Genomic DNA, 24390 nt, shown 5'->3' on the forward strand with positions numbered 1-24390 from the left:
GCCTTGTGTTCCCCATCCACTTGCAGTAATGCCTTAATGAACTGGAATCATTAGAGGAGATCTCTAAATGAATCAGACTGTATTATGTTTGCCTCCTCCTCCTCCTCCACAGTGTTTCAGGAGCTTTAGGCACAGAGTTCTCAGAGCTTTTGCACACGATGAGGTGTGTGTGGCCATTCCCAGGTAAAAACTGGAACTAAATGAAAGATGCTTTATTTGGACTTGGATGCAATGAATGCCAGCATAAATAGCACCTGACCACCAGAACGTGAAAATGTTCTTAAGCTAAGTCTGGTCAGTGTTTGATTGGGGGACCTCCTAAGAAAGCGTAGGTGACTCTTGGAGGTGGGTTCAGCAGGGGGCGGTCTCCTTGTGTTCTGTGTGGATCCCATCGGCAGAATGCATTGAACAGGGCATTATGCTTAATAAATGGCATTGTCCTCCGGGTGAAAGATAAAACAGAGATCCTGACCCTATGAGGACATTAATCCCTGGGCATTCCCTGGGTAAAGAGCTGAAGTGTTACAGCCATGTCCATCTAAATCTGCCACAGCATCCTCTTAACGCCTCCTAATTGTCCCCATCTTTGGATAACTGGCTCAATCATTCTCTCTACCCAACAGTTGATAAATGAAGTGTACTAGCGAAGACTGGCTGCCAGCTCATCGTCCAGGTGGATACTACTGGAGGTAGTAGAGGGTTACTTTCTTTTTTTTTTTTTTACATTGTTTTGAAAAGCAGGGCAGCACGGTGGCGCAGCAGGTAGTGTCACAGTGACACAGCCCCAGGGACCTGGAGGTTGTGGGTTTGTTTCCCGCTCCGGGTGACTGTCTGTGAGGAGTGTGGTGTGTTCTCTCTGTGTCTGCGTGGGTTTCCTCCGGGTGACTGTCTGTGAGGAGTGTGGTGTGTTCTCCCTGTGTCTGCGTGGGTTTCCTCCGGGTGACTGTCTGTGAGGAGTGTGGTGTGTTCTCCCTGTGTCTGCGTGGGTTTCCTCCGGGTGACTGTCTGTGAGGAGTGTGGTGTGTTCTCCCTGTGTCCGCGTGGGTTTCCTCCAGGTCACTGTTTGTGAGGAGTGTGGTGTGTTCTCCCTGTGTCCGCGTGGGTTTCCTCCGGGTGCTCCGGTTTCCTCCCACGGTCCAAAAACACAGGTTGGTAGGTGGATTGGTGACTCCAAAGTGTCAGTAGGTGTGAGTGTGTGAGTGAATGTGTGTGTGTTGCTCTGTGAAGGACTTGCGCCGCCTCCTGGGTGTATTCCCACCTTGCGCCCAATGAATCCACGTAGGCTCTGGACCCACCACGACCCTGAATTGAATAAGGGGTTACATATAATGAATGAATGAATGTTTTGAAAAGCTTCTGACTTGTTCTACCTAGAAAGGCCATTGAGGTCATTTTGACCTTATGATCTTAATGCTGTTGTCACAGAAAGGTATATCGTCAACTTATTTATGGTCCCTGTTTCTGGCTGTAAACAAGAACCAGATGAAACTTTCTTTTAAATTCCAGGGCTAGAGCTAGTTGGCTCTAGATTGTAGTGAGCAACACAGAAACAAGCTAAACTGAGGGGAATGGCATTATAATGTTGGGCCAGCATTGTGATGCCATCACCTGTCCTGCCATCATCGATGAATCATGGCAGTGTCTTTCGACCCAACCATAATTCATACCCATGACTGTTGATAGTCTATATATATATATATATATATATAAACGTAAAAAAGCTCTCTTTTATATGGTGCATGCCATGTTACTGGATGCCATGTAGCCATGACTGGCAGTTGCTTGAAGTAACGCAGTGCAAGAATGTAACTAGTGATTGGTCAGCATCAAATATGTAAAATATGGACCAAAGCATGGTCCAAATTAATGGCACAGTCGGATTCAGGAATAAGACTGTAGTACAAAACTAAAATTTGGTAGAAACATTTAATGAGGCTAATCCTTGCTGTCACCGAAGTGCAGTCCCAGTTTAGTGATAAATGTCTGTAAGGTGTGCACAGGAAAGGACCTTAGTCCGAGTCCTGGATGAATAACAACACGTCACTGTTGTGATGGGTTTGTATAAAAATTGCCAAGACTTTTCTTATATGGCCATCAGTGGAAATGGAATCTTCAGGACTGATTTAGCCGCAGTGGGATAGATGCACTGCCTGTAATGATTGTTCATAAGGGCTCGATCACTGCAAGGTGGGGTAATATGACAATAGATCATTCTGAAGCTTATCGTATCCTTGCTATAACGTCTCTATTTGTCATTCTGGGTTCAGCAGATAAACGCACTCAGATGGAAAATGAACTTCAGAGGTGTTTTAATTCTCTGGGACCTTGTTGCTCTTTGTACCGTAGGTGGTAACAAGCTCCTGGGGCTTTATGCTTTGGCACAGTGTATGTGAGAATAATGGTTTAATTAACAATTAGTGAAATGGCAGTAAATCTCGTTACTCTGAGAGAGCATAAAATGGACACTGGCATCATTAGTTCAAATGTTATTTCAAAATTATAACTGATTCATTGTGTCAGTTTTGTTTTGTTTGTTTTGTTATTTTTTGCTTTAAAATAATACAGTTAAGATTTAAGACATGTAGAAAAGAAGCTAGTAGACTAGTAAACTTTGCTTTTACAATAAGAAGGTCCTCATCTCTGGCCCAGTCAGCTCCACTACAGCAAAAATGACTGCCCCAGCATGGTGAACAAGCCCCCAGCTCATGGCCTAGTCCGTTCTGCCGCGGCTGTGAGTAGCACTGGCCAACGCACCTCTACCACTGCAGTGACATGATCTCCAACTGGGGTCCAGTCCACACTGCTACTTTACTAAGAAAGTCACCTCCTTAGGCCTTGGCCACTACTGATGTGAAGAAAGTCACGACTAAACAAAGGCCTGACTCTAAAGTGTGTTTCAGGGTGTGGGAGCTCTTTTGCTTTACTTAAGAGCACCAGTGGTTCTTTAAAGGCCACGGCTTAAATGTCATAGCAACACCTCTCAGCTGGGCGTGTGTGTGTCGCCCATGGCATTTTCACTCACTCAAGTAGGTTCCACTTATTGTTTGGCCCTTTTCATCTTTTTGAGTTCAGTAAACGAAGAGTGAACCTTCAGCTGAAATAAGGAAACATTTGCTGAAGGAAGTTGGTCTTTATCACTTTCATTTTTCATTTTAATCAGTTTTAACAGAGTAGTTTTTTAATGTGCAAGGACTGGGTGAGTGACAAGGTGAGTGTGTGAGTGACAGGGTGAGTGTGTGAGTGACAGGGTGAGTGTGTGAGTGACAGGGTGAGTGTGTGAGTGACAAGGTGAGTGTGTGAGTGACTGGGTGAGTGTGAACCTCTCCACAGGTGAGTGTGTGAGTGACAGGGTGAGTGTGAATCTCTCCACAGGTGAGTGTGTGAGTGACTGGGTGAGTGTGAACCTCTCCACAGGTGAGTGTGTGAGTGACAGGGTGAGTGTGAATCTCTCCACAGGTGAGTGTGTGAGTGACTGGGTGAGTGTGAACCTCTCCACAGGTGAGTGTGTGAGTGACTGGGTGAGAGTGAACCTCTCCACAGGTGAGTGTGTGAGTGACAGGGTGAGTGTGAATCTCTCCACAGGTGAGTGTGTGAGTGACTGGGTGAGAGTGAACCTCTCCACAGGTGAGTGTGTGAGTGACTGGGTGAGTGTGACCCTCTCCACAGGTGAGTGTGTGACTGAGTGGGTGTGTTTGTGAACCTCTCCTCAGGTGAGTGTGTGAGTGACAAGGTGAGTGTGAACCTCTCCACAGGTGTGTTTGTGAACCTCTCCTCAGGTGAGTGTGTGAGTGACAAGGTGAGTGTGACCCTCTCCACAGGTGAGTGTGTGAGTGACTGGGTGTGTTTGTGAACCTCTCCACAGGTGAGTGTGTGAGTGACAAGGTGAGTGTGAACCTCTCCACAGGTGATTGTGTGAGTGACAGTGTGAGTGTGAAACTCTCCACGGGGGAGTGTGTGAGTGACTGGAGAGTGTGATAGGGTGAGTGTGTGAATAGCTCCACAGATAAGTGTATGACTGACTTGGTGAGTGTGTGAAACTCTCTACAGGTGTGTGAGTGACTGGGTGAGTGTGAAACTATCAACAGGTGTGAGTGTATGTGTGAGATGCCTTGTGATACCTCTCCAGTGTAGGTTTCTGCCTTGTACCTATTAATTCTGAGGAGGCTCTGGACCCACCATGACCCAGGTGAATGAATGAATGAATGAATGAATGAATGAATGAATGTAAATATCTATGTTTTGTGATTGTAAATAAAAATCAGAGCAGTTATATCAGACATTAAAACATATCCCCTCTGCCATGTTACCATTTATGAACACATTTTTAAAGTGCTATGAATGCATGATTCATACAAAGTGTTCCTGTTGAATTCAGGCCTATGATTTATACTCAGCATCATGTCAGATCCTGCTGTGTTAACATGGTAACTGGAATGCCATTGACTGTGATTTCCTATTGAAGCTTTAACAGGCAGTGGTCAGTGAGAACTGAGTGGATGGTCACTTCATTGGCCCTAATTCCATTGTTGTATAAAAAGCATGTTCAGGCTGTAATTGACAGTTTAAAAACTTAATTACAAGCAGAGTTACACCACAGACAGGAGGTGAGACCTGCGCTGGGATCTAATTTCCTGCCCACTGATGTGACTTTGAAAAGTAATCCATCATTTAGCAGTGAGAGAAAATCCATATGTTTTGTGTTTTTTTTATTTTTTTATTTAATGATTTACAATTAATTGCTGGGTACTCAGTTTAATTAAAATCGAGCGCAGTTCGTTAACCAGCAGAGAGTTGTTTTAGATTTTATTCTGCAGAGACCTCCGGTTCAATCTCCTGGAGTTTCAGCCCCAGACGAATGCTCCATCTAAAGCTTAATGTTTTCCTGTAGGTTCAGGGCTAAGAATAGCCGAGGTCCAGGACTGCAGTTTCTCTGCCCTATGTACATTACCCTGGTGTTTCTGTAGGGAGGATACTTCCTTATTTGTTTGTTTAGCAGAAGAACAAATTGCATAAAGATTGTGATTATTCACATTTGCTGTAGCTATAAACACAAATAAAGCATAACTTTAGGACCACCTGCCGATTACGTTGTTGGAACATGTTAAATTAAAAATGAAAATCCTCCTGGACAGCCGGACCTGACAGCTTTTATTTTTTTCTGGCAGAACATTGTCCATATATATGTATATGTTTATGTGAAGGTTTGGAGCGAAGCAGATAGCATCCAGTCCTCCGTCGATATCACACGGACAGGGGGGCAGTCATTAACTCGAAGGGAGTAGAGAGATGGCTTAAGTTCAGTTTGTATTTATGGATTATAGAGAATGTGATTGTTGTCAGAGTGTGGCGAGTGACTCCTGCAGATGTGACTACAACAGCCAAACTAAAAGGAGACAATCAGCAGGTAACACAGACACAAGGGTCCCCTGAAACACTGGGTTGTCTTGTGTAGTGTTGTTTTGTTTGTATAGTGTTGTGTAGTATTGTATTGTTTGTGGAGTGTTGTGTAGTGTTGTATTGTTTGTGGAGTGTTGTGTAGTGTTGTATTGTTTGTGGATTGTTGTGTAGTGTTGTATTGTTTGTGGAGTGTTGTGTATTGTTGTATTGTTTGTGGAGTGGTGTGTATTGTTGTATTGTTTGTGGATTGTTGTGTATTGTTGTATTGTTTGTGGAGTGGTGTGTATTGTTGTATTGTGGAGTGGTGTGTATTGTTGTATTGTTTGTGGAGTGTTGTGTATTGTTGTATTGTTTGTGGAGTGTTGTGTAGTATTTTATTGTTTGTGGAGTGGTGTGTATTGTTGTATTGTTTGTGGAGTGTTGTGTATTGTTGTATTGTTTGTGGAGTGTTGTGTAGTATTTTATTGTTTGTGGAGTGTTGTGTATTGTTGTATTGTTTGTGGAGTGGTGTGTATTGTTGTATTGTTTGTGGATTGTTGTGTATTGTTGTATTGTTTGTGGAGTGGTGTGTATTGTTGTATTGTGGAGTGGTGTGTATTGTTGTATTGTTTGTGGAGTGTTGTGTATTGTTGTATTGTTTGTGGAGTGTTGTGTAGTATTTTATTGTTTGTGGAGTGGTGTGTATTGTTGTATTGTTTGTGGAGTGTTGTGTATTGTTGTATTGTTTGTGGATTGTTGTGTAGTATTGTATTGTTTGTGGAGTGTTGTGTAGTGTTGTATTGTTTGTAGAGTGTTGTGTATTGTTGTATTGTTTGTGGAGTGTTGTGTATTGTTGTATTGTTTGTGGAGTGTTGTGTATTGTTGTATTGTTTGTGGAGTGTTGTGTATTGTATTGTTTGTGGATTGTTGTGTAGTGTTATATTGTTTGTGGAGTGTTGTGTAGAGTTGTATTGTTTGTGGAGTGTTGTGTATTGTTGTAGTGTTTGTGGATTGTTGTGTAGTGTTGTATTGTTTGTGGATTGTTGTGTATTGTTGTATTGTTTGTGGAGTGGTGTGTATTGTTGTATTGTTTGTGGAGTGTTGTGTAGTGTTGTATTGTTTGTGGATTGCTGTGTATTGTTGTATTGTTTGCGGAGTGTTGTGTAGTGTTGTATTGTTTGTGGAGTGGTGTGTATTGTTGTATTGTTTGTGGAGTGGTGTGTATTGTTGTATTGTTTGTAAAGTGTTGTGTATTGTTGTATTGTTTGTGGAGTGTTGTGTAGTGATGTATTGTTTGTGGATTGTTGTGTAATGCTGTATTGTTTGTGGATTGTTGTGTTGTATAGAGTTGTATTGTTTGTAGAGTGCTGTGTAGTGTTATTTTGTTTGTAAACTGTTGTGTAGAGTTGTATTGTTTGTGAAGTGTTGTGTAGTGTTGCTTTGGTTGAGTGTGTACTTGTTTACGGCTAAAAGAACAGTACGGCCTCTCGACTAATGCCCCTCATTTGTACTGGAGATGAAATAATGACTAGTGGTGTTTTGCGTGGTACAGTGTGTAATTGTACAACCTCAGATGTGATCTTTAGAAGAACATTCATAACTGGACCAGCTAAATGTCAGAGCAGCACCTGCGTGTGTATGTGCATTTGTGTGTGTGTGTATGTGTGTATAAGGCATTTTCACTTGCTCGAGTGTGATGTGTTTCTCAGCTCTTGTCTCCTCTGCTGTCTTTCAGTGCTCAGTAAAGGAGAGACCTGCACACTGTATTGACTGGTGCTGGATCTGACTTGCTAATCACTTCAGTGTTTAAATTACCTCCTTGGACATGTTAAGACAGGTTTCATCTCTGTGCATTTATAAACTGACTTTCAGCGGCAACAGAGGACCCTCGCTGTGGACCCCCACAGTGGGCTCTTGCTGAGGATCCTCACTTCTGTCAGCCAGGCAGTGATGGTGATGGCTCTGTCCTATTAGAGGTGGACACACTGAGGGGCAGTGTGTGGATAAATATGAGGAGCTGTAAGAGCGGGTGGCAGATTGTTTGGAAGGTTTCTTACAGTTCTGGTCCTGTTCTCCCTGAGGTGTCTGTCTGTCTCTGTGTCTGTCTGTCAGCAGCAGCCCCTCCAGGCTCCAAGCACTCACATTTGTCCAGAACAGCCTTTCTCTCCTTCTCTGGTTTCTTTCGCCTGTGGCCTTCACTGCCCATGAACAACTCTGACTTTTATTTTGATGTGAAAAGAATTTAATTTAATGGTTTCTTAAATGTTGATAAACTGCCCGTGAAACACATCAGCTGCCCTTCAATGGGGTAAGGTTTAGGATCAAGTTTAGCTCTTGATTTGAGGCACAACAAATTCAGCATCCCATCTGTGTTCATTCTGAAGCTCTGCATCGTTTAATGTGTTAACAGTGTGTTTGCGTAAGAAGCTGACAGTAGCTTGTTTGTGGGTGAAGTGTAACTTGTCTGTACGTTTTTATTCACTGTTTGAAATACCACAGAATCCCACAGCACAACCCTGACAGTTCATTGTAGATCATGCTGCTTTATTTTTTTGATGAAAAACAACTCCCACAGTCCTGAACACCACAGGTCACTGGCAGTCATCGTACACAGAACCAGAACTAATTAAAATAAGGGTCAGGACTTTTCAAACAATGTGAAACCTGCACAAAGTCTTGTTCAGACTCATGATTGCTGGAGCTCACTCCAGTTGCTAGACTTTATACTCTTACATTCCTGAATTAGAATTTAATGTTCCTCAGAGACACGAGCCAGCAACATTATCATTAACATTATAGTGTTGGGTGGTATTAAAAATGTGGACGGTATCTCAAAAGGAGAATGATATTTATGACCTGTGTGTGGTGTGTCAAATATCTGTTCTGTGCCTTTAAGTTCAAAACCATTCATTCATTCAATCATTCATTCATTCATTCATTGTCTGTAACCCTTATCCAGTTCAGGGTCACGGTGGGTCCAGAGCCTACCTGGAATCATTGGGTGCAAGGCGTGAATACACCCTGGAGGGGGCGCCAGTCCTTCACAGGGCAACACACACACTCACACATTCACTCACATACTCACACCTAGTTGCCAATCCACCTACCAATGTGTGTTTTTTGGACTGTGGGACGAAACCGGAGCACCCGGAGGAAACCCACACAGACACAGGGAGAACACACCACACTCCTCACAGACAGTCACCCGGAGGAAACCCACGTGGACACTAGGAGAACACACCAAACTCCTCTCAAACTCCACCAAACTACAGGCTATTCTTGGTATTACAGGTTGATCATTCTATCTGTAGCTTAAAATACAACTGGACATTGGGCCCCCTCAGGAATTGTTGTTAAGAAATTTTATTGTTTATTGTGCCTCCCAAGAGAGAATTTAAATGAATTCTCCTGGTACCTCACTGCTGCCCTCTCTGCTATAACTTTGATCTAAGCCCCCACAGGTCAGGTGGAGGGGGTTTGCTATCTTTCTGTAGGGGCCCACCTCCTTGCTGAGGAAATGAGCCCAGGAATAAGAGAAAATTTCACTCTCCCTCTCATACACATGCTTGTGATGTGGAGAATGTCTGTGGGCAATGTCCTGCTTTAAGCCCCAGGCCAGTGCCTCAGAAGGAACCTGCAGGCACACGTGTCCTGTTTCCTGCACCGTGAAGAAGAACTGCAGTCATGCCCATTAATACAGCAGCCCTGCAGAAACGTCCTGCAGGGCTTTCGCACCTAACCAATGCCCGCGACGCAGAGAGTGACTGCGACCACATCTTTACAGCCAGCCATGTGGAGATGCCCCATGTTCTGCCTCTGCCATCCCTGCAGAGAAAGTCTGGGAGCACAGTTTACTACAAACACTGTGCTTCCCTGCCCTCTGCCCCATTTGTCCCACCAGTACTACTGTCACATTTGGTGTCCTCCTTGATGGGGAGGGGTGGGTATAAAGGAAGGGCCAGAGAGAGGCATAGAGGGAAGAGAGTTCTGAGTTGTGTTTTTGTTTGATGTTTAGCTGCAAGGCTGATTTATTTTTGGTTTGAAATTGTAGTGTGTGTAAATTAACAGCCAGAAGGCCAAGCTCCCTCCCACGTCCTCCTTCTGTGGGTGGCAAAGTGCTTGCCACAAATATATAATAACACATCCCAGTAAACGTTTTCATATACAGCATCATTGTTGACTGTTGCTGACTCTGTGGGATTCACTAATGTCCGCCAAAGTAATTATAAGACAGTCTGTCCACTCGACGGGAATCCGAGCAACAATTTCAATAGTCACTAGTGTTTGGCGGAAATAACATACAACAACATATTTGTTTACTGTGCTTGCAGATATCCACAGTGACTTTAGCACCAAGCTCACTGGCTCTTTTTATTGAAGAATCTGATGTTATCTGTTAACAGAAGCTACTCCTAGGGATGGGCAGTATGCACATTTTTCATACAGTGTGAAAATATCAACACGGTATTACCGTATTACTGTGGCATTGGGGGTACACTGGCCAGTGGTGGGAGCCTCACATCTGTAGCTGAAGCTTGGTGTGTTCTGCCTGTGTCTGCGTGGGTTTCGTCCGGGTGACTGTCTGTGAAGAGTGTGGTGTGTTCTCCCTGTGTCTGCATGGGTTTCCTCCGGGTTACTGTCTGTGAGGAGTGTGGTGTGTTCTCTCTGTGTCTGTGTGGGTTTCCTCCGGGTGACTGTCTGTGAGGAGTGTGGTGTGTTCTGCCTGTGTCTGCGTGGGTTTCCTCCGGGTGACTGTCTGTGAGGAGTGTGGTGTGTTCTCCCTGTGTCTGCGTGGGTTTCCTCCGGGTGACTGTCTGTGAGGAGTGTGGTGTGTTCTCCCTGTGTCTGCGTGGGTTTCCTCCGGGTGACTGTCTGTGAGGAGTGTGGTGTGTTCTCCCTGTGTCTGCGTGGGTTTCCTCCGGGTGACTGTCTGTGAGGAGTGTGGTGTGTTCTCCCTGTGTCTGCGTGGGTTTCCTCCGGGTGACTGTCTGTGAGGAGTGTGGTGTGTTCTCCCTGTGTCTGTGTGGGTTTCCTCCAGGTGACTGTCTGTGAGGAGTGTGGTGTGTTCTCCCTGTGTCTGCGTGGGTTTCCTCCGGGTGCTCCGGTTTCCTCCCACAGTCCAAAAAACACACATTGGTAGGTGGACTGGCAACTAGGTGTGAATGTGTGGGTGAATGTGTGAGTGTGTGTGTTGCCCTGTGAAGGACTGGCGCCCCCTCCAGGGTGTAATCCCGTCTTGCACCCAATGATTCCAGGTAGGCTCTGGACCCACCGTGACCCTGAACTGGATAAGTGGTTACATATGGATGGATAGATTGTCTAATAGTAATTGAAAACTGGTTGATACACAACATTCTCCAGTAAAATGGAGGATACTACATCCAAATTCATAATGCTGCTAATAATCTAGATGATTTCTCTCTAAGACCCAGTACTACCATGGAAACTTTTTTATTTGTCACTCACATATGGCACCCACAATTCCAACAGAGTCAAAACTGTCCTCTTACATTTACATAATATGGCCAAACTTTGATTCACACTGTACCTAAAAGATGGTAAGAAGCTAGTGCATACATTCGTAACCTCAGGGCTATTGCATCGCTCTTCTTGCAGGGAGCTCATGCAAGGCATTAAATAAGCATCAGTTAGTTCAGAATGCAGCAGCTAGGGTGATCACCAGAGGTAGAAAATTTGAATATTCAGGTTCTCCCATTTCCTACACTGTCTTCTTGTTCAATTTCTCACTGACTATAAAATAATCCTCTTGACTTTTAAAACTCTTAATGATTAGGCCCCAAAGTCTCTTAGTAAATGTCTTAAATCCTACACCATTTTATGTACTTTTCTCTCACAAGACGATGGCCTCCTGTGAGTTCCTTGCATGAGGCAAAGAGGGAGGCTTTTCTCATACAGCTCTACTTACTGGTAACCACCCATTTGACTCTCTTTAACCATACACACTTTAATCCACTGTTCTTTGTTTCTTCTTTCTCTCTCTTCCGTGGCCTGAGCTGATCAGTGCTGACGCCCTGTTCCTACTGTTCTGGCCTGGTACTGCCCCGACCTGGCTTCCCCAATTTGCCAAACTGCATGGGACTGTTTAGCCAGAATGGAGTTTACACTGAGCATGTGTTCTGCGCTCACTCACATTTTCATGATATTCATATTTTGCTTTTACCTTAACCACAGTTCATTTTATTTCTGTTAGATGTTTTTTTTTATTGATATTTTGGTGTTTGTTTTGCCCCCTGGTGTTGACGAGAGGAGGATGGGTTCCCTCTTTTCAATCCTAATCCTTCTCAAGGTTTTGTCCACTTGCTCTGAGGGAGGTTTTCTTTGCCATTGATGCCCCTTAGCTTGCACAAAATGATGCTTGGGTCTGGATCTATAAAAAGCTGCTTTGTGATGATTTGCATTGTTAATTGATATATTTCCTGTGTCTATAGGACTTTGGTTTTCTCCCACACCCTACAAACCCAACTTGGTAGTGTGACATTGCTCACAGGTGTGAGCGAATGGGTGGGTGAGTGGGTGAGTGAGGGGATGAGTGGGTGGGGGTATTGGAGTGGAGTGGAGTGTGTGAAATTGTCCAAAGCTGTGAGATTGTGAGTGACTGCATGTGTAGACATGTGATGGACTCTTGAACAGAGTGAAGGGGTTACAAAGAATTAATGATTGGATGAATGAAGAAACAAATAAATAACACAAATGGATGATGGCAGAGCCTATAGTGCTGAAAGTAATCATCAGCCTACCCAACAATCAGCGCTGATTGCTCTAAGACTGCAAGGGAAGCTCAGCTTCCACTAAAATGTCAAAAAATAAGTGATCAAATATATACTGTTGTGTGTACATATCATTGAATAAATATGCACTACAACGCACTCAACTTTTGTTCAGAATCAGCTTCTTATCACTGGTAAAGACACGGCTTTCCTCTCAATCATTCCCGCAGCTTCACAGTGCTTTAAACAGCGTCCACAGAGTTCAATAGCGAAGCAGCGAAGTGCAGCGAAACAAGACGAGTCATTGGATAAATGCTGGGCTTCGTCCCGCCCATCGGACGCTCAGCGTCTCTGGGGGTCTATGGGGCAGTCGGCTGGCCTCGGCTGGCCCGGACGCTCAGCTTCTGCATGATGATTGGATGATCTGTCTGAGGCTGAATCCCTTTTTGATTGACAGCGAAATGAGTGAATCAGCGATCCTTTGGTGTAAAGATCCGTGGGAGCACAGGCGGACACACTTCACATGGGCCAAGGCCGTTTAAGCAGCCTAGCTCTGCTGGCCATTGAGAGGACACTAGTCAAGTCCCTGGAAAAGACGCCTTGTTGGTACGACACCACTGCCAACAACCTACAACCATTTGGGCTCTCCAGATGTGTTCTGGTGTGTTCTTACTCATTCTAGCTTGACGTCATCATCTACTGCACCAAGTAACATTCAATTATATAAGGACACAAATGACTAGAACACAAAGTACCAGGATGCTGTTCTTGATCCGCAACCAGTAACAAGGATGCATGGGTTCATGACTTGTCTGCATCTCAAGAACATTCTACTGTAGAGCTCAAGTCTGTTTGTTGAGTTCAAGCTGCTGTGAGACTGATCTGCTGGGTCACTTCTGTGGGAATGAGGCAGGACAAAGAGCTATAGTTTGCTTTGCTGATCATATGTACATGGGTTCGTGTTGACATCACAATATGAACTCAAATCGGACTGGTTTTGCAGCTCAGTTTCCTCATAAAGACTTCACAGACTGGGATAATATGAGGCTGTGCCCTTTGTTCTTTGAAATAATGAGCCATTCTCAGTGTTTCTAATGTAGATGTATTATATTATGTGAATGAAATCATCAATGATTCTTTAGCTCAATCCTGAGAGGGCTGTGTGTGTGTGTTTTCTGGCAAAAATCTGTGTGTGTGCCACTGTTCTTTTGCTGCTCTCAGTAGGGAGTTTGTCATTTACATTTTCTAAGATATTATTGATGTTTTAAATTATTTAATAATTTAGGTGGCACAGCTGGTCCTCCGGGTGCTCAGATTTCCTCCCACAGTCTAAAAAGGTGGATTGACGGCTCAAAAGTGTCCATAGCTGTAAGTGTGTGAGTGAATGTGTGAGTGTGTGTCACCCTGCGAAGAACTGGCAACCCCTTCAGGATGTGTTCCCACCTTTCCCCCAAAGATTCTGGGTAATGTCGCTGTCACACTGCTCCAGGGTCCTGCTCCGGGTGACTGTCTGTGAGGAGTGTGGTGTGTTCTCCCTGTGTCTGTGTGGGTTTCCTCCGGGTGAATGTCTGTGAGGAGTGTGGTGTGTTCTCCCTGTGTCTGTGTGGGTTTCCTCCGGGTGACTGTCTGTGAGGAGTGTGGTGTGTTCTCCCTGTGTCTGCATTGGTTTCCTCCGGGTGACTGTCTGTGAGGAGTGTGGTGTGTTCTCCCTGTGTCTGCGTGGGTTTCCTCCAGGTGACTGTCTGTGAGGAGTGTGGTGTGTTCTCTCTGTGTCTGTGTGGGTTTCCTCCGGGTGACTGTCTGTGAGGAGTGTGGTGTGTTCTCTCTGTGTCTGCGTGGGTTTCTTCCGGGTGACTGTCTGTGAGGAGTGTGGTGTGTTCTCTCTGTGTCTGCGTGGGTTTCTTCCGGGTGACTGTCTGTGAGGAGTGTGGTGTGTTCTCCCTGTGTCTGTGTGGGTTTCCTCCGGGTGACTGTCTGTGAGAAGTGTGGTGTGATCTCTCTGTGTCTGTGTGGGTTTCCTCCAGGTGACTGTCTGTGAGGAGTGTGGTGTGTTCTCCCTGTGTCTGTGTGGGTTTCCTCCGGGTGACTGTCTGTGAGGAGTGTGGTGTGTTCTCCCTGTGTCTGTGTGGGTTTCCTCCGGGTGACTGTTCGTGAGGAGTTTGGTGTGTTCTCTCTGTGTCTGTGTGGGTTTCCTCCGGGTGGCTGTCTGTGAGGAGTGTGGTGTGTTCTCTCTGTGTCTGCGGGGGTTTCCTCCAGGTGACTGTCTGTGAGGAGTGTGGTGTGTTCTCCCTGTGTCTGTGAGGGTCACCTCCAGGTGCTCCGGTTTCCTCCCACAGTTCAAAAACACAAGTTGGTAGGTGGATTGGTCACTCCAAAGAGTCTATAGATTGAGTGTGTGAGTGAATGTGTGAGTGTGTGTCGTCCAGCGTAGGAGTGGTGCTCCCCCCAGGGTGTGTGCCCACCTTGCACCCAGTGATTCTGGGTAGGCTCCAGACCCACCACGACCCCGAACTGGATAAGCATTTACAGACAATGAATGAATAAGCACATGAAAAATCCAACTCATTTTTTGATTATTTCTTTGGGCACATTCATCATGAAACTTACACATGGTGCCAAAATATACAGATAGCACAAGTGAAGACACCAGCTTTTGTTCTGACAGCAACGTGTCTAGTTAATTTCCTGTTTGGTTAATAAAGAAAGGTTTATTTTTGTTATGAAACCAAGCTGTGGCCTTTCTGAGAAATTAACATAATGAAAACATTCACAGTAATATACAAACTGCACCAATAACTGTAATGACACCCTTATGTTTTATTGATTTTCGCATTTGGTCTCATTAAGTGAATTAGGAAACATTATCCATCTCCCTGACCTGTTGGAAGCGGAATCCAGTTCGGAGCCGAGATGCTTCTTAATGTGTGGCATATGGTTTCTCCTGCTTCTCCTCTTAATGATGCTCTGTCTCCTTGCAGATAAATCATGGATGCACACGCCCGAGGCGCTGGCCAAGCACTTTATAGCCTACAATGCCAAGGTATGTGTTATGGACCTCTCAGAGATAAAATCACACTACATCAAGCAGCGCAATATCACAGCACCGTCTTTATGAACTGCACAACTCGCATTTTCACTCTGTACATTTATCTCTCATCATTATTATGCACCTGAGACCCGTATCGTGGCCTGGAGATCTACCTTTGTCCCAAGTCCAGTTCCAAAGACAATCTGCCACACCTCCTTCTGCTTGGTCACGTCTTTAGAAGTCTGTGATTGTCCTAGCCGCAAGCAGCTTTAGTTTGGTACCTTTCCCCAATTAACGTGGCCAATCACTGCCTACACTTCTGTAGGAAAGAAGTACAACTGACATGTACAAGAACCAATCACAAGTCTGCTATTTTGGTATGACGTGTAGAAGGAGACAGATAGACAAACAGAATGCTAATGGCAGAATCTTGACAGTGAGGGTAACGTAGCACGCTAGCTGCCTTTGTTAATGTTATTGTTAAACTAATATAAAATAATCGAATGTGATTTTTATATATAAAGATTTACCTTTCTGAAACTCATTCTAAAAGTCAGTCAGAGTTAGTGTCATCACAGATGTGTTGAAGGAGAACGAAATTTAGTTTCTCCAGGACACGATGCTAACATTAGTTCACTCTAAAAAGCAGAGCTGTATGTTTGCAGTGTTTCATAGGGTGACCAGACGTCCTCTTTTACCCGGACATGTCCTCTTTTTTAGACTTGTCCGGGCGGAATTTCAATAATGTCCGGGATGTTGTTTTTCTAGCGCTTACATAGAATTTCGAGAAGCGTGTCGTTCACAAACTAGTCCCGCCCACCCCTACTCCGATTGGTTCGCTTGAGTGAGAAGGGGACGTGGTGAAGTAGCCTAAAATCTTCTGATTGGACGGTCTGACTGTAGAGCTACCGTTATTGGTCGATAACCTTCTCTGTAAACATTTAATTGGTCAGTCTGCACGTCAGTAGTCGTCCACCCCCCCATTGCTGTGCTGCTGCAAAACTCTGGTTGCTGATTGGCTTAATAAAACTGGTGATCAATGTGAAGCGCGTTCCCTGTTTAGCAGACTTGAAGTATCTGCACCTCTCTCCAGCTGAGGGAACCTCGGCTTATTGTTCTAACATTCAGTGCACAGTTTTTCTGCAGTAGCCATAGTTTCATCACCCACACAGTGCACTATGTAGGAAGCAGGGAGCTGACTGAGGCACAGCCTTGATGTTGCTGCTGCTGGCTGATGACCACAGTAGTGTAGGCGGTGAAATTCACATTCATGTTGCATGGCCACGAATCAGATAAACATCAGATCTTGGAGTACATATGAAAGTAACTCAAAACAATCAGATTTGATGTGTCCACACAGCCCAGAAAAGATCAGATCCCTCTTGCATTAAGTTCATTCATTCATTCACTCATCGTCTTTCCCGCTGGTCCATTTTAGGGTCGCCTCTTGCATTGAGATAAAAAAATATATAAATTAGGTTTTTTCACTCAGTGTGGCATGATAGTGTGAACATAGGGAGTGTTTGCACAGGGTAACTCCTAATATGTGCTGGACACAGACTTGTCCAGCTGTGCACCCCATTCTATAGCATTTTAAAGGCAAAATACATGTTGTCACAAAACCTTTTTGCTCTCTGTGATGGAATCGGGTTCCCTGCTCAGGCAAACACACCGGAGTCTGTTGCTGAACTGAATTTAATGTTAAATAAATGTGTGACTGTCTGTGAGGAGTGTGGTGTGTGCTCCCTGTGTCTGCGTGGGTCTCCTCCGGGTGACTGTCTGTGAGGAGTGTGGTGTGTTCTCCCTGTGTCTGCGTGGGTTTCCTCCGGGTGACTTTCTGTGAGGAGTGTGGTGTGTTCTCCCTGTGTCTGCGTGGGTCTCCTCCGGGTGACTGTCTGTGAGGAGTGTGATGTGTTCTCCCTGTGTCTGCGTGGGTTTCCTCCGGGTGACTGTCTGTGAGGAGTGTGGTGTGTTCTCCCTGTGTCCGCGTGGGTTTCCTCCAGGTGACTGTCTGTAAGGAGTGTGGTGTGTTCTCCCTGTGTCTGTGTGGGTCTCCTCCGGGTGACTGTCTGTGAGGAGTGTGGTGTGTTCTCCCTGTGTCTGCATGGGTCTCCTCCGGGTGACTGTCTGTGAGGAGTGTGGTGTGTTCTCCCAAATTATGGGAGAACTTATCTCAAATTATCTTTTCCAAATTATGAAGTTTTAACTTTGTTGTAACACTTTTAAAAGGTCTTTATTTGAAGGATCTATTAGTAGCTTTAATTTGAATACATTTGTTTTCTGAGACTCTTATGTACTGATAAGACTATATTTAGATATATTCACTTTAATTATGGAATGTTGACATATTTTACACTGGCCACAACACGAGCTTTAAATCTGAAGTCTAACACTGAGCACTAAAACTGACTCAGGATCAGCAGAGAGTACAGTAACAGTGAGATAAGTGAATGTCTGCTTTATTTTAATTCTGGAAGATGATTAAACAGAGAACTTAAGCTGGGTTTGATTTGCATGTGTGAAAGAATGTGAGCAGATACAAATTAAATCAAATACTTAATGAGGCTGAGATAAAGAAATTCTTTCTGAATGAGTCTCAGACACTCGTGCTTCTCTCTGAGTATATCATCAAATTAAACATTATTTTGCAGTTGTTTATGAGAATTTAGTTGTTAAAGCACTGTTTACTGGTTTACATGGCTCACGCAGATAATGTAACCATAGTAACAACATTTGACAATAGGATGGAATAAAAATAGCATGTACGTGGAATTAAAAATATGTGAATATCTGCATTTCCGGTGAAGGATGGTGAACATTTAGGAAAGTGTGCGGAACTTGGTAAAAACGCATAGTGTTTAATGTTTTGTGGTTTATTTACTTGGATAATTCTAGGTTATTGTTCTGATGTATACTGTATACTCCCAGTATACCCCTCTGACAACATTCACAGTTGTCCATGGTCAGCAGTATGGTATAGGCACCTGTCTGTTGTTGCTTTGAGGCTGTGGTGCCCCAGCAGTCCTGCAATGTGAAGTCACACCCCTCTCCTATCTGCTCTCTATAAGAAAGGTGCAGTGGATAACATCACAGAAAGTGTCTGTATTATTTTTGAAATCCAGAGACCTGAAGAGACAGCTGAGTGGACGGATCAATGAGCATGAGTTTCCACTACAAGATACAAGCTCTTTTTCTTCTATTTTGCCAGGCAGTGTGGGAGGTTGTGTGTCTTTCCCAGCTGCTCGTGACTGGAGTTACAGGAAGCTTTCTAACACACTTGTCAGTTGTGTTTACTGCTTCGTTTCACCAAAGACTCTGCTGCTGTTAGGGGCCAAGAGCTTGTTCATTCTCATCCAGCTCCTCTCTGATGTCTCTGATGTCTCACTGAATATGCACAAGGAGAAACATAGCTTAAGTCTCTGAGCTGCTGGAGCTTTCAGTTTAGAGTTTTTAAGCACAATAACCTACAGGAAAGCAATATGTTTTACATCTGAGTCAACATTTATACGACTATATATCGCCACATTAACACAACAATACCAAGTTTACAACTGTTCCCTATGGGAATTTAATACTGACACTTACCAGGGCATTTGTTGGTGGATTTGGTCATTGACAGTGGAAAACAAGTTTGTCTGTAATGTTTTTCCTGTAAACCCTAGCCTTTATGTAATATTCTAGTGAATTATCTTCTTAGTTCTAATGCAAGTTTAATGATCTTTTCAGTTTGGAATTGGCACATTTTAAAGGGAGTGTACATTTCAAACAGTTACAGTACAATTAAACAAACACTGGGTAAGATTTGTTGTTTTTGCTCCTGGGCTCCCTCTGCAGTTCATTCATTCATTCATTATCTGTAACCCTTATCCATTTCAGGGTCGCTGTGGGTCCAGAGTCTACCTGGAATCATTGGGCGCAAGGCGGGAATACACCCTGGAGGGGGCGCCAGTCCTTCACAGGGCAACACAGACACACACATTCACAGCTACGGACTCTTTTGTGTCGCCAATCCACCTACCAACGTGTGTTTTTGGAGCATGGAAAGAAACCGGAGCACACCCACACAGACACAGAGAGAACACACCACACTCCTCACAGACAGTCACCCAGAGGAAACCCACACAGACACAGAGAGAACACACCACACTCCTCACAAACAGTCACCCGGAGGAAACCCACACAGACACGGAGAGAACACACCACACTCCTCACAGACAGTCACCCGGAGGAAACCCACGCAGACACAGGGAGAACACGCCACACTCCTCACAGACAATCACCCGGAGGAAACCCACGCAGACACCGAGAGAACACACCACACTCCTCACAGACAGTCACCCGGAGGAAACCCACGCAGACACAGGGAGAACACGCCACACTCCTCACAGACAATCACCCGGAGGAAACCCACGCAGACACCGAGAGAACACACCACACTCCTCACAGACAGTCACCCGGAGGAAGCCCACGCAGACACAGAGAGAACACGCCACACTCCTCACAGACACTCACCGGAGGAAACCCACACAGACACAGGGAGAACACACCACACTCCTCACAGACTGTCACCCAGAGGAAACCCACACAGACACAGAGAGAACACACCACACTCCTCACAGACAGTCACCCGGAGGAAACCCACGCAGACACAGGGAGAACACACCACACTCCTCACAGACAGTCACCCGGAGGAAACCCACACAGACACAGGGAGAACACACCACACTCCTCACAGACAGTCACCCGGAGGAAACCCACACAGACACGGAGAACACACCACACTCCTCACAGACAGTCACCCGGAGGAAACCCACGCAGACACAGGGAGAACACACCACACTCCTCACCCGGAGCGGGAATCGAACCCACAACCTCAAGGTCCCTGGAGCTGTTTGACTGCGACACTACCTGCTGCACCACCGTGCCGCCCCCCTCTACAGTTGCAGAGTTTAATTTATGTTTACAGCACTGTCCTGAAATCAAGGCGAATTTGGAGGAGGGTGTGGTTTCCTACCCTCCACCAAGCATTTCATAGTGGATTTTCTGCAGATTCTCTGTCCTCTCTATTACAGCCAGTGAGCATCACAATTATTTTGAAGCTGTAATTTTAAAGTTAAAAATACAACCTGGTGTTGCTTTAAATCATTAATATCACAACAACCTGTATATCTCTAGAAAGGCAAGTGCTCTTTTTTTTGTTTTGAACTATGGCTTTAAGCGAGCAGGGTGTGTTAGTGTGCCTGCTGCATGTGTGCTGTGGTGATGGATGGCGTCCACTCTGAAGGTCACATTGACTGTGGCAGAGCCATGGAGACAGCAGTGAGAGCCACGTCTCAGCGAGCAAGGTGGACAGCGTCCTGATCCTCATTACAGCTCCCTTCTGGGTGAGAGGGGCTTTAACTCTGGACAGAAGACACCTGCTCATCCATCACCTGCTCCAGTGACAGAGGAACATTTCTCATGCTCCCAGTGAATTCTCTAGTCTATCCACCAGCCTCACATCCACCCTCAGGCTACCGGGGGTGGGGAAACAACTCTCTCAGCTCTCAAATAGGACTAGACAGTGTTTTGATCACATCTTTTCCTACCAACTAAGACATAAGAATTGGGAAGAACCCAGCGAGCTGCCCTTTTTCATACCTGTCCAAATGAACCCAGTAGACACCTGCAAAGCCTTAACCATGATAATTATCCAGAGGAAAATGGTATTGGTGTAGTTCTGTCTTCGGTTCAACAGCAAACTCATGGGAAAGTTAACACTGTGAGATGTAACTGTGGCTGCAGCACAGCGCTGGTGTGGTGGTGGCGGTGTGTTAGTGTGTGCTGTTATTAGTGGATCAGACACAGCAGTGCTGTTGGAGTTTTCAAAGAGCTCCTGTGTGGTGAGTGGAGGTGATCAGTTGGATGGTGAATGTAGAACATGAGGCAGGCAGTGTGTTGATGAGGAACACTTGAGTTTCTGGAGCAGTCTGAGGCTTGAATTGAAATGTGATAACAGCGGCACACAGTGGAGAAAAGTGGGAGAGCTAAAACACACACACACACACACACACACACACTAGTTCCACTATACGTCTTTGGACTTTCCATAGACATATTGATAAATGTAGCTAATTAACACTGAACCTAACCCTGACCTCAGTAAACAAAAGTAAAACTTCTGGCACTTTTAGTTTTTGGAATAAAAAACTCATATTTGAAATAAAACGTTTAGAAATATAGGACATGTTAAAATGCTGCGAGGGTGGGAGTGCAGAGAGCCTCGTTTATTTTCCTTCCGGGAAGAAGATGTGTATTGAGTGGGCTATGGAAGCTGGCAGTGTTTCTTTTGCAGCAGTTTGTCCAGACAGACGCCTGACCACATGGAGTGGCTGAATGTCCATCTGTTGGCCACTGCCCTTTCAAACACTTTCAAGTCTGCTTGGAAAAGAGACTGTGTTGTACAACAGAGGGACCTCCACTTTCTGAAGGAAGTATCAAAGGAGGCTTTTTAAAGCTTTCTTCTAACTTTGAAATATCATAGCACATGGACAAAAGTTTGTGGACATCTGCTCTCCCAATGTTTCTTTGACAGAAATGAAGGGTGTTAATAGACAGTCTGTCCCTCTTTGCTGCATTAATAGCTTTCTCCTTTGTGGGAAGGCGTCTTACTCGATGCTGGAACATTGCTCTGAGAATATGGCGGCATTATGCCGCATTAGTGAGGTCAGGTTCACAAAAACCATTCAAATTCACCCCAATGGTACGGTTTCCTCTGGGTGACTGTCTGTGAGGAGTGTGGTGTGTTCTCTCTGTGTCTGCGTGGGTTTCCTCCAGGTGACTGTCTGTGAGGAGTGTGGTGTGTTCTCTCTGTGTCTGTGTGGGTTTCCTCCAGGTGACTGTCTGTGAGGAGTGTGATGTGTTTTCCCTGTGTCTGCGTGGGTTTCCTCCAGGTGACTGTCTGTGAGGAGTGTGGTGTGTTCTCTCTGTGTCTGTGTGGGTTTCCTCCGGGTGACTGTCTGTGAGGAGTGTGATGTGTTTTCCCTGTGTCTGCGTGGGTTTCCTCCGGGTGACTGTCTGTGAGGAGTGTGGTGTGTTCTCTCTGTGTCTGTGTGGGTTTCCTCCAGGTGACTGTCTGTGAGGAGTGTGATGTGTTTTCCCTGTGTCTGCGTGGGTTTCCTCCAGGTGACTTTCTGTGAGGAGTGTGGTGTGTTCTCTCTGTGTCTGCGTGGGTTTCCTCCTTGAGACTGTCTGTGAGGAGTGTGGTGTGTTCTCCCTGTGTCTGAGTGGGTTTCCTCCGGGTGACTGTCTGTGAGGAGTGTGGTGTGTTCTCCCTGTGTCTGCGTGGGTTTCCTCCGGGTGACTGTCTGTGAGGAGTGTGGTGTGTTCTCCCTGTGTCTGCGTGGGTTTCCTCCGGATGACTGTCTGTGAGGAGTGTGGTGTGTTCTCCCTGTGTCTGCGTGGGTTTCCTCCGGGTGACTGTCTGTGAGGAGTGTGGTGTGTTCTCTCTGTGTCTGTGTGGGTTTCCTCCGGGTGACTGTCTGTGAGGAGTGTGATGTGTTTTCCCTGTGTCTGCGTGGGTTTCCTCCGGGTGACTGTCTGTGAGGAGTGTGGTGTGTTCTCTCTGTGTCTGTGTGGGTTTCCTCCAGGTGACTGTCTGTGAGGAGTGTGATGTGTTTTCCCTGTGTCTGCGTGGGTTTCCTCCAGGTGACTTTCTGTGAGGAGTGTGGTGTGTTCTCTCTGTGTCTGCGTGGGTTTCCTCCTTGAGACTGTCTGTGAGGAGTGTGGTGTGTTCTCCCTGTGTCTGAGTGGGTTTCCTCCGGGTGACTGTCTGTGAGGAGTGTGGTGTGTTCTCCCTGTGTCTGCGTGGGTTTCCTCCGGGTGACTGTCTGTGAGGAGTGTGGTGTGTTCTCCCTGTGTCTGCGTGGGTTTCCTCCGGATGACTGTCTGTGAGGAGTGTGGTGTGTTCTCCCTGTGTCTGAGTGGGTTTCCTCCGGGTGACTGTCTGTGAGGAGTGTGGTGTGTTCTCTCTGTGTCTGCGTGGGTTTCCTCTGGGTGACTGTCTGTGAGGAGTGTGGTGTGTTCTCCCTGTGTCTGCGTGGGTTTCCTCCTGGTGACTGTCTGCGAGAAGTGTGGTGTTTTTTCCCTGTGTCTGCATGGGTAAACTCCATCTGTCTGGAGAACACAATTCCACAGCTCTAGTGCCTAGTATCTGGTGAATTTATACCCCTCTAGCTGATGCCTGGCATTGGGCACGGTAACGTTAGGCTCATGTGACTGCTTCTTAGTGTCTCATATTTTACAAACTGTGTGCACCTTTGAACACCTGTGCCCACACTTACACTTTATCCCAGCTGGCGTAGGAGGGTTGTGCACAATGGAGTACATGTTGTGCCCATTCCATTCACGTAAAAATGAAGATGACTCTGAAGATGACTCTTATGAGAATCCAGCATTGTCTGTTCAACAGTTGCACTGTCTTCTGCCTTTGTTCAGTTTCTAGGGAACACAGAGGTTGATCAGCCCAAAGGAACCGAAGTGGTGAAGGACGCAGTTCGAAAGCTCAAGGTCAGTTTTGGTCAGCAGCAGTTATGGACCTCTCTACACTGTCCTTGCAGAGTTGCAGGCATCCTGATATTTCAGTTTCTGAGGGATGTGCCAGCAGTGCCACCTGCTCTCAGGCTTTTCAGCCCAGTCTCAACATGCTTGAGAAATGGACCGGAATGATTGCAGATGTGTTAAAGTTTTTAGATGTGCTATTTCTTGCAGTAGTTTGCTGTGTACAATTGTTCTGAGTAAGCTACTGTATCAGTCTGTGTCTGATTATCTTGTGATTTATTTATTTGTAATATGTTCAAAGCACAGGCAGAGTACAAATATTGTGTGTGTGTGTGTGTGTGTGTGTGTGTGTGTACTCTGTCTGTGCTTTTAAATATGTGCAAATAAGAATGTGTTGACAAGATAACACCACAAAAAGGTTTTTAGTTTGACGTGATGGTGGTGTTAGTGTGTGTTACGCTGGTATGAGTGGATCAGTTTTTAAACCCAGTGTCCACTCATTGTCCACTCTATTAGACACTACCTCGTCGGTGAGAGACAGTAGCTCATCTGTTGCTGCACAGTTTGTGTTGGTCGTCCTCTAGTCCTTCATCAGTGGACACAGGACGCCACCTACAGGACGCTGTCGGCTGGATGTTTTTGGTCGGTGGACTGTTCTCAGTCCAGACACTGAGGGCTTTAAAAACTCCAGCAGCACTGCTGTGTCTGATCCACTCTACA

At 45.5% G+C, this 24390-nt stretch overlaps 1 protein-coding gene across 5 annotated transcripts in view; it reads left to right on the plus strand.

Annotated features, from left to right (window-relative positions):
* Positions 1-24390, plus strand: part of gulp1a (GULP PTB domain containing engulfment adaptor 1a) — a 135319-nt gene that overhangs the window by 98165 nt on the left and 12764 nt on the right. For all 5 annotated transcript variants that reach the window (XM_066686404.1, XM_066686401.1, XM_066686405.1 and 2 more), the window contains 2 exons: positions 15083-15144; positions 23608-23679. In XM_066686404.1, the coding sequence (XP_066542501.1) occupies positions 15083-15144; positions 23608-23679 (134 nt within the window). The remainder of the gene's footprint in view (positions 1-15082; positions 15145-23607; positions 23680-24390) is intronic.

This window comes from Hoplias malabaricus, chromosome 12 (genome assembly GCF_029633855.1).
Source record: "Hoplias malabaricus isolate fHopMal1 chromosome 12, fHopMal1.hap1, whole genome shotgun sequence".
Lineage (NCBI taxonomy): Eukaryota > Metazoa > Chordata > Actinopteri > Characiformes > Erythrinidae > Hoplias > Hoplias malabaricus.